Source organism: Metopolophium dirhodum, chromosome 6, assembly GCF_019925205.1.
Source record: "Metopolophium dirhodum isolate CAU chromosome 6, ASM1992520v1, whole genome shotgun sequence".
NCBI classification, from domain to species: Eukaryota; Metazoa; Arthropoda; class Insecta; order Hemiptera; family Aphididae; genus Metopolophium; species Metopolophium dirhodum.
In genome coordinates, this window is record NC_083565.1 from 31,803,020 (window position 1) to 31,813,634 (window position 10,615).

The 10,615-nt window shown below is 33.6% G+C and overlaps 2 protein-coding genes across 2 annotated transcripts; both read right to left on the reverse strand.

Annotated features, from left to right (window-relative positions):
- Nucleotides 1–644: 644 nt before the first annotated feature.
- On the reverse strand, nucleotides 645–2,672 carry LOC132946912 (uncharacterized). Its single transcript, XM_061017031.1, has 6 exons — nucleotides 2,368–2,672; nucleotides 2,173–2,305; nucleotides 1,943–2,119; nucleotides 1,778–1,882; nucleotides 1,219–1,714; nucleotides 645–1,156 (listed from the first exon to the last, which is right to left on the reverse strand). The coding sequence occupies exons 1-6, from the start codon at nucleotides 2,653–2,655 to the stop codon at nucleotides 1,036–1,038; spliced, it is 1,320 nt and encodes a 439-aa protein (XP_060873014.1). The 5' UTR covers nucleotides 2,656–2,672; the 3' UTR covers nucleotides 645–1,035.
- Nucleotides 2,673–2,741: 69 nt separating this feature from the next.
- LOC132947697 (uncharacterized) lies at nucleotides 2,742–6,363 on the reverse strand. Its single transcript, XM_061017956.1, has 5 exons — nucleotides 6,207–6,363; nucleotides 5,920–6,126; nucleotides 5,557–5,684; nucleotides 2,905–4,870; nucleotides 2,742–2,848 (listed from the first exon to the last, which is right to left on the reverse strand). Exons 1-5 carry the CDS (start codon nucleotides 6,361–6,363, stop codon nucleotides 2,742–2,744), a joined length of 2,565 nt encoding a protein of 854 aa, XP_060873939.1.
- Nucleotides 6,364–10,615: the final 4,252 nt, after the last annotated feature.

Consider the following 10,615-nt stretch of genomic DNA (forward strand, 5'->3'; position numbering starts at 1 on the left):
AAGTATAATTTCAGTCGACCTGTATACCCCATTGTGTGCGGTAGTCCTCTGTCAGTGATATAAATATTTACAATAATTTAATAAAACCTGTAATTATGTCGTCGGCTATCGTAGACATGCATTGCATTCTTGGAACAAAAAATAAATATTTTATTAAAGAAATGTCTATAGTCGACACAGCAACGTGGGCAACTCAACACTGGATTTTTAAAAATTCAAAAACTATGCAAGACAACAAGAGTGAAAAAACTAACAAGTGGCTGGAACATAACTATCATAAACTAACTATAGAATATGGTGATGTTGAGTATGAAGAATTAAGTAGAATATTGAACTCATTAAAATTCACCTGCATTTATGTCAAAGGCGAACAGAAAAAACAGATGCTCGCAGAATTTATACCTCAAGTCGCAATAATCAACATTGAAGACCTTGGATGTCCACGTTTGGATCAAATATGCGATGAAGAAACCTTACCTTGCTGTATTTTTCATATGGAATTTAATCCAAAACAATGTACATTCTATAAAGTATTTGCTATAAGGAAATGGTTTATAAATAATTCTTAAAGATTTTTGTATACATTTTATTTAATAAACATAATAATATTTTAACATTGTTTTTTATTTTATTTATACATTTATAAGATTTTTTAATTAAATATATTGGCAAAAACATGGTTATAGCTTAAACAATTATACAGGAAAAAAAAAATATTACAAGAAAACATTGTAAACTATCTTACATATCTAGCAAAAGCATACTGATACGGTATAGAGTATTTACAAATTATACAATATAAAAATTATACATTTACATACAAAGTATACATTATAAAGGTGTTAATACTACAAATTTATACACTAATCTAATATTTTACAAAAATATTTACAAATTACACAATAATCTATTATCAAGTATTTACATTATATAACAATTAATAGGATAATATTTACAAGTTATTTACAATAATCAATATATAACAAAACAATAAAACTATATAACAAAAAAATAAGTAAAGTTTCTGAAATAAAACTATTTAGTTGTGTAACAAAGAAGCTCCCTCATAAACTCTTTATCCAGTTTACTCAATCGTCGCCCTCTGTCATCTACCTCATAGTCGAGTTCAGGCCATTCATCCTCGGGTTCATCTTCCCTATAAAATATAAAAGTAAAATCATTACAATAATTTAAAAATATATAAATGTATTAACTCACTCTATACTATAATGTCCATGTGCTAATGTATGTATTTTATCCTCTAGCACCACCCTCTTGTCATCATAGCTGTTATACGTTAATTTCTTTGTTTTTATTGTCATCAGTTGGTGGTTGAATGATCTTATCGATACATTCTCTGTATATAATTCCAATCCATCTTCTTCAAACAAACACTTCCTATGATCTTCAAGAGTCATGTGGTTTTTAACCACATGACCTCTTATCCCCTTCGCTTTGATTTTTTCACCACCAACTCTTTCCTCCGGTCCGGCATACACATTGAAAGCATATGACTTGGCTCTCAATCCACAGAATTCAGTAATTATATCACCATCCACTTCATCAGAAAAGTATCCTGGGGACTTCTTTCTTTCTATCACATAGCACGGATGGTCACTGGGTAGGTTGCCAGTATCCATCCGGTCCAACAAGCTACTGTTAGCCGCCAAGTCTTTGTAGAAGTCATCCGTTTGAATGTGATACACTAGTGAATCTAGAAAAAGAATGATATTAAATTAATATAATATATACATGAGATTATTTTAATTATATTTACCTGTGTCAGTATACATAAGAGTTAATCTAGGGCCATAGTGTTTCTTCATTACATTGTAATGATAGTCATACATCATTGTTTTTGATATGTCTAGTACTGCAAATCCTGAAAAATAATAAAATGTGTTAATAGATGTATGATAAAAGTGGTAAAAAGTATATTTACCAATATATATAGGTTTATCGAATCTAATAATTGTATTCTCTAAAGCGACAGCGTTTAGGTTTTCATTATAATTGGTACAGTGTTTGAATGTACACTTGTTAATCAGTTTCTGCAACCTCCTCTCACACGACACCAACTCCATCTTCATCTCTTTCCTCTTCGATTGCATTGTTTTACCTGTAAAAATAAAATATTAATAAAAATATAATAAATAGTATAAAGTAACATACCAAATACAGCATTGTTCATCAGCTTAAAAAAGTCTTTCTCAAAATCGTTCTTAGCCTTCTTCCTCATCTCTGTGTTTAACTTAATATATTTAGCCAACCAATCCGACTGGCTAAACTGAATAACTCTGTGTACCTAAAAAAAATAAGAGAAATGTTAAAAATCTGCTTAAAATCTTATAAAATATAAATATTTACTTTTTCAACTATCAAACCATTCTTAATGGCCTGCTGTAGGTTCCTATAATGTATGATGTAATTCTCCTTTTTCTCAAATGTCGCCATAAACTTCCTCACCTTCGACCCTCGAGGCACGCTGTTTTGCGGCAGGAAAGGCAGGTCGTTATGCTTATCATGTAATTTTTGTGGGTATGTTACATCCACCTCATACACTCGCCCTATGGGTGATGTGTCGTTCAAATCATCAAGTCCGTTTAATGTAGGTTCGACCCAGTTGAACCCACCGTACGGCATGTACTGGGACATTGCCCACCCGTACAAGTTGTTACCTATAAAAAAAACTTAATAAGTATGAAAATATTATTAAGTTTTGAAAAAATATACTTACAGTCCTAATACACTATCCACGATTTCTCTTTTGTCTCATCATACCCCGGGGTCTTTGCATTATTCGCCTTCGCATATCGTTTGCTCGCTTGAACCAATCCACCACGTATACCTATAAAAATAAATAAGATTATTATATATATACACATTTAAAAATAATATACTAACCATTCTCGAACATCAACAACATGTCGTAATCGTCCAGCAACTGCAGCTTTTGCCCCGTGAACTTAAGCATCGCATCGAAACTAAGTCCAGGGGCGGTGAAATAATGGGCGGCGTCCAGGTTGTATGCCCTCATGCACACGTCGCGGAAGTTTTCGAACACATCAGCCAACAGCAATACATCGATTTTGAGATACAGGTCTGAATACTCGCCCAACGTCGTACAGCCAAAGTGGTCCCAAACCAACTTCGCGTGCTCAAAGTCTTCCTCCTTAATCCCGGTCTCTGTCAACGTACTATAAAATTCTCTCTTCCTCGGTAACCTCGTCTCCTCCAGCCGCTCCCAACTATCCGTGTACTCGTACGGGTACACCCCCTTACGAGTCACGAGCGGCATATCTCCGGCGACAAAATGTTTGGCTGTCTCACGGAAGTTCTCATGTTCGGGTGTAACTAAATTTTCGGCCAGGGACGACAGACTCGACGCCATGAACCGGAACGTGTCGATAAACCGAACAGTGAAGGTACTACTTATATATTTCGAGAAAGATATAAATTTCTCCTCACTGTTCGGTATAACGTTGATCGCCTGTGTATCATACCCAAGTTCAGTGATTATGAAGTGCGAGTCGTAGTTTGAGAGATTATGAAAAAAGACAGGGACAAATTTAGGCTGTTGCAACTCTAAATTACACCTAGAGCACAAGGTCTGCCTAAATTTACCCGTTAAATGATCATGATCCCTAACCTTACCGCCCCCGGCTAATATGCATTTGCATAAGTTACACGCATTACACTCTTTATGTGTTTTTTCTTCGTCCTCAGTCATGGTTATAGGTATATTCGTCTTCATCAGACCTTCAATTTTCCGGGCCACATCAACTATCGTCTCCACAAAATGTCTCGCCACGTCTGTCCTGTTTTCGCTCCCTCTATGTTTTACCGGCCCCGCCGGTATCTCGTGTTGAACCAATAATTCCGCCGGTACGTCATCGCTCGCCTTCACAAAAAATGTATAACTCATCGGCTCATGATTTTGAATAATTGTTGTGTTCCCCCCTTTTTTCTCCTCCGCCTTCGTCAAGATCGCCTCGAAATCCACGTAAATGACAAACGGGTGCCTAACCGTGTTTTTCCACGCCCTGAATTCAACACAATCACCCTCCTTCGGCATCTCCGGTAATATTGGCTTGTGCGCCCCACAAATCAATTTATGTTGGTCCAGGGCCTCCTGTCCGCTCAACTTGTATTTATGCCGCCTGTCATCGAATGATGTGAAACACCTCTTGCAAAACACTACTCCCCCATTGTGTCTCGTTTTCTGCGCACGTATTAGCCGTGAAAAATTCGAAATGTAAACATAGTGCGAGTTATTTTCGCCGTCCGTCACCAACAACAGGTCGAAATGATCCTTTTTTTCTTCGTCGACCACACGTAACGGATACACTTCGTACGTTGGGTACTTACGGGGTGCCTGGAATTTTTTGTCGAGGCCGTATACATTTATAGAGACGTTATTATTATTTTTTTCAAATTTGGTGATGTCTGATAGTGGTGTCGGGAACGATATACCGTTAAAATTATAATTTTTCTCATGCTTTTTATAATTTTCTCCGACACAATATTTATATCTATCAGATAAATTTTCGGCTACAAGCCTCGCCAAAATCGCCCACTTGAAGCACTCCTGATCCGTGTTTTGTGGGTTGATGGTCCCCCGTTTTCTATCTATATATTCGGGTAGTTGAATATACGACGAGCCGCCCATCGGTGTATATTTATACACGGCCAACAACAGTCCATCGATCGACTCCAGTGTAAATCCACTACCCCTCCCGATGTAATCATCTTTCTCCTGAACCAACTTCATATACGCTCTCTCTACAATAGTTCTTATATCGCTGTCAGGGTAAATTTCTGTCGCCACTGTTTTAAATGCCCGGTTCTCCGACGGTAACGGTGTAAGAATCTTTAAAAATAAAAAAAACCTAATATTAATATCTAATAAAATTAATACCGTATCTATTAGAAATCTAATTAACCTCACGAATCTTAAAAAAAAAAATAGAAAAAAAATCTACTGATATAACTACAAAGTTATAAAAATGTTGATATATAATAAAAATCGCGTTGAAAAAATTAAATCTACCAAACGATCCGACAACCGGTGCAATGCCGGAATACTCCAACTATTACCCCATAGGATGCGACGAGTGAATTGATCGATACAATGCCGGAATACTCCAACTATTATACCATTGATCGCTTCACAGACCACTTGATAAGTTTAAAATAAAAATATAGAATTTATATTTAAAATTTATAATAAATCTAAGTAATTGATTAAGTGTTGTACGATAATTTGCTGAATTTTAAAAATCTATTGAAAAAATTAAATCTACCAAACGATCCGACAACCGGTGCAATGCCGGAATACTCCAACTATTACCCCATAGGATGCGACGAGTGAATTGATCGATACAATGCCGGAATACTCCAACTATTATACCATTGATCGCTTCACAGACCACTTGATAAGTTTAAAATAAAAATATAGAATTTATATTTAAAATTTATAATAAATCTAAGTAATTGATTAAGTGTTGTACGATAATTTGCTGAATTTTAAAAATCTATTGAAAAAATTAAATCTACCAAACGATCTGACAACCGGTGTAATGCCGGAATACTCCAACTATTACCCCATAGGATGCGACGAGTGAATTGATCGATACAATGCCGGAATACTCCAACTATTATACCATTGATCGCTTCACAGACCACTTGATAAGTTTAAAATAAAAATATAGAATTTATATTTAAAATTTATAATAAATCTAAGTAATTGATTAAGTGTTGTACGATAATTTGCTGAATTTTAAAAATCTATTTTACGATATTTATTTTTAAAAATCTGATTGATCGGGCAATAATACTTGTCGGTATATCTTTTTTAAAAAATGATCCGTTAAAACCAGTGGGTCTTTTAAAAATCTAATTCTTATAAATAAAACTAACCTGTATCCTCAAATTCGTCCATGGCTTCCATACACATTTCGTCTTCGGTTAACATGTTCGAGCCACCGGCCGGGACATCAGGAACAAATATTTGGGGTGCAATCTGAACTTGAGCTGGAGCAACCTGAACGATTCTTTGCTGTACCGGTTGTGTAATGATCGGTGCAGCAGGCATTGGTCTGAGGTGAGCCGGAACGTTGACGATACCTTAGGAATAATAATAAATTAATATTGAATAAAAAAAAAATAACAATAAATTAATATTGAATAAAAAAATTATAACATACCATGAATATTTTTCATATGCCTTTTAAGATGCGACTTATCGTTGAATGTCGATGTACATACGGTACACGGAAAACGTATGCCCGCATGAGTTTTGCCATGTCTAACCAAACCGTCTTTACGTGCCAACACCGACGGACACTGATCGCAGTTGAACATATTTAAAATGTTTGAAATAAAAACGAGATGAAAAATAATATAGTGTTTAAAACACTTGTAAAAATTAAAACACAGAGTGATAATAATTGATTATATTTTAAATAATGTCAAACAAATAATAAATGCTGAAAAACACATGAACGGAGCAAACACATAGAACGTGTACAAGTAACTGTGACACACTGAACGAACACACTGAACGCCGTTGCCTTTTAAACATAGAGTAATAATAATTGATTATATTTTAAATAATGTCGAGCAAATAATAAATGCTGAAAAACACGAAAGGAGCAAACGCATAGAACGTGTACAAGAAACTGTGACACACTGAACGCCGTTGACAACGGCGGCAGCTGCAGCTGGTGTACGACAAGGTCGTATCGATAACAAAGGGATAATAGCCATCTATTCAATAGATTATTTGATCGTTTTCAAAAAAACCTACGCCGTACACTAAATGTTGCTACGCTGTAGATATTTCTGAATTATATCAATAAGCGTTTATTTCGTGATTTTCGGCTATTTGATTGTTTTCAAAAAAACCTACGCCGTACACTAAATGTTGCTACGCTGTAGATATTTCTGAATTATATCAATAAGCGTTTATTTCGTGATTTTCGGCTATTTGTTCGTTTTCAAAAAAACCTACGCCGTACACTAAATGTTGCTACGCTGTAGATATTTCTGAATTATATCAATAAGCGTTTATTTCGTGATTTTCGGCTATTTGATCGTTTTCAAAAAAACCTACGCCGTACATCAAATGTTGCTACGCTGTAGATATTTCTGAATTATATCAATAAGCGTTTATTTCGTGATTTTCGGCTATTTGAATAAATCTACACCGTCATAACAATAAATATATGCGTCATACGATATTTAATAATAATAATATATGTTTATTTTTAATTTCACACTCAACGTTGATAGTAGGAGTTAATTACTGATAAGGAGATTTATACACCGCACACGTTACGGATAATCGTTATCACTAGTAAGGAGTTAATTACTGATAAGGTTACGGTAGTTGCATCAGATGCTGATAGTAGGAGTTAATTACTGATAAGGAGATTTATACACTGCACACGTTACGGATAATCATTATCACTAATTAACTGATGGTGCGGAGGGTGCGGAGGGCGAGGGGGCGAGGAGGGTGCGGAGGGTGCGGAGGGTGCGGAGGGTGCGGAGGGTGCGGGGGTGCGGAGGGTGCGGAGGGCGAGGGGGTGCGGAGGGCGAGGAGGGCGAGGGGCGAATTACTCATATCAAAGTTGAAAGTATCAATCTATGGGTATAATATCTTAATTCGTGGTCCATTATATCGTAAGACAACCACAGCCTTTTTTCTTCTATACTACTATAGTTAGAGAGGGAAGAAGTCATAATTTTCAGAAAATGTCTGAGATCCTAGGCCCTCTCCCCCCAACTGGCGAAAAACCTGAAAACAAGCTACTAAAACAAGACCAATGTCCTCAAGGACGGCGGCCGGTCACAAATCTTTTGTGCACCCTGCTAAACACATCGTGCTCTGTTCATAGCACGGTTATCTACTCAGGTTGGAAGACGAGATAAAACTACCTATAACCTGTAAGTCACCTCGAGTGAAAATTTATGAACGTTCTCTTGAACTTAGTCACCTAGGTGGGCAATAAGACTGCTTCGGATCTCATGGCCAAAACAGACGTAATAAAACATATGTTATGTAAAATATAATATAAAATACAAAATTACATAAACAAAAATGTATCAAATTTAATTTGCATACATCTCAGTACAAATTATCATGATTTCTACAATCAAATTGCATAAAATTGAAATAATTGACTACATAATTAGGCCTGTTGTATGAATTTACATATTCCAGTCCTACATTCCAAACAATCTGTTGTTTCTGGTCCCGAAGCACAAGCTCCACACAATACAGCACATATTTTTTTATGATTCATTGCCATATAGAATAACGGTTAGTCGTCGTACGTATTCTTCTACGACAGAAAACTTGTATTGGATTTTCTGGTGCAGATTGATCACTGTTTACGTTTCCGTCTCCATATCCATTCTGTCTTTTTATACAAGAAGAGCAATTATTATTTTCTATATTAGTGTATTGACATTTATTACTATTACAATATAATTTACAATGTATCAATAATTATAAGTGCAATTTGGGGGCTTGGGAGGGATAAAGGAAAGAAACAATCGTTGCCCCTTTTTATCTAATCCTACAAACGCAATATGTAAATTATGATATCCCCCACCCTAAATTGAAAACACTAATTACGCCTATGGTCTCAATGATAAGACATATGTCATAATATATTTCATATTCAATTGTTAAATAGTTATTTTATTGTTCAAATATGACATGGGTAATTTTTTTTTTATAATAAAAAGTTAACGTTACATTAGCCCTTTTAACACAAGTAACGTAAGACATTTTAATGAAATTGGTCAAATTATCTCAATTTTGTCAAAATGTGACATTGGCCCTTCTTGCACCCAAGCCACAGAGTTATTCACACATCAGTCGGTGCAGTGTACCGAAGTATTTCTGTGACTGGATAGGCTATAATTATATTGTTTGTTCCTGGCACAGTAAACAAGAAACTACAAATTTAAAAAAAATATGATGCAAATAAAGATGTAAAAACGATTTGTACGCAATTTTTTAATAATAAAAATGTACGGAAAAAGGCAGATATTTTATAAAAGTGTCCTGTATTTTTAAGGAGTAGGTACTACTTACTTCTCAAGTTCATGGTCACCGCTGTGCTCTAAGTCATGATTTATGTCTGCACTGTGCGATTCAATGTTTTCCGGTGCACCCAGTGAGTAACTGACCAATGCAATAACCAAAACAATTGACTAGAAACGATAAAAACGAATTTAAATCACAAATGTATTAGTCCATTAATTTAGTGAATATTGTTGTATTTATAAGTTATGAAATAAATTATGGTAAATTATTTAATTCATAGAATAGGTGTAGGTACTGATGTACTAGTATCTACCTATTTATAGTAAGTATATTATTCAGCGACATCAAAGACTATACATTGTTTTCCAAAATATAAGTAAATGAAAAAAAATCACTCCGTAAATTCCAATTCCGATCTTCTAAAGTTTCTTCCTCTTTCCAAAACCATGTACAATTTTCTTATCCTTATAAATAACTTATTAATTATTATTATTAAAGAAATCATCAATATTCAGCATGTAGCTTACCAAAAAAAAAAAAAAAATAAAAATTGATGCTACTTAAACGTTAAAATAAACTACTTGATTTAGGTAAATGTTTTGACCATCCAAATCGTTCTGTTAATCCGATTCACAAATTGGCTATATTGAAATTATTCAAATTAATCAAATTTAAAATATATTTTATTTTCAGTATTAAAAAATTAAAATTTTTTATTACACATGGTGCGCAAGTGGGTATAATAAAATTAAATATAAAAAAAATAGGTACTATAGTAATAAATCAATAAGTAATTAGATTAGGTATTTTTACAGTTTTTAAGAAGAACAATTTCAAACTCGTATTGTTATTTTATAATAAATGTTGTTGTATGTTTCAGAATGAATTGGCTTAAAAACAGTATTGTTATAAAAATTTAATATTAAATAACTAAATTTTTTTTCAACCTAGGATATTTTCTATTATATTTCCATTGTTATTATTAATACGTTACCAGTAAATTAAGTTAATTATACTATTTGTATATTATCATATTTGTATAAAAAAATACACTTTAGAAGTTTCAAGTACCTACCCACGAAAAGTGTAATTTATTTAATAACACACAATTAAAATCGTTCTTCTTCGTTTAAAAATATCTAATTTTGTCCGAGATTGATCTTCAAATAACTATTCAAAAACTGTGTTTATATAATTTTTAGATTTATTGGTTACAGTTTAAACTAATAACGTGGAAAATTGTTTTACATTTTTATTCTTAAGCTATACAAATTTATTATTAATTTGAAACATTTTGTCAGAATTTAAACTTTAACTGCAAATAAATAAAATCTTGCGTAAATATTCTTCATATTTTATCAATGTGTGAGGAGCTTTGTATTAAATTTTCAAGCTTTAATACGCTTTTTTAGCTGTGGACTATAATATTAGGTAAACAAAAAGGTACATAGAAATAATTATTTTATTGGATTTAAAAGTACGATAATTAGTAATAATGAGTATAAAATACAATAATTTGAAATCTCATACCTAAATTATTATGTAAATGTAATT

Bases quoted from the DNA above. Each gene is read 5' to 3' on its own strand.
- LOC132947697 (XM_061017956.1), bottom strand. From the start codon at position 6,363: ATGTTCAACTGCGATCAGTGTCCGTCGGTGTTGGCACGTAAAGACGGT. The intron at 6,127-6,206 runs GTATGTTATAAT...ATTATTCCTAAG, and splicing joins GCATATGAAAAATATTCATG to GTATCGTCAACGTTCCGGCT. The intron at 5,685-5,919 runs GTTAGTTTTATT...AAACTTATCAAG, and splicing joins GGACGAATTTGAGGATACAG to TGGTCTGTGAAGCGATCAAT.
- LOC132946912 (XM_061017031.1), bottom strand. From the start codon at position 2,655: ATGTCCCAGTACATGCCGTACGGTGGGTTCAACTGGGTCGAACCTACA. The intron at 2,120-2,172 runs GTATGTTACTTT...TTATTTTTACAG, and splicing joins GATGAACAATGCTGTATTTG to GTAAAACAATGCAATCGAAG. The intron at 1,157-1,218 runs GTGAGTTAATAC...TATATTTTATAG, and splicing joins CATGGACATTATAGTATAGA to GGAAGATGAACCCGAGGATG.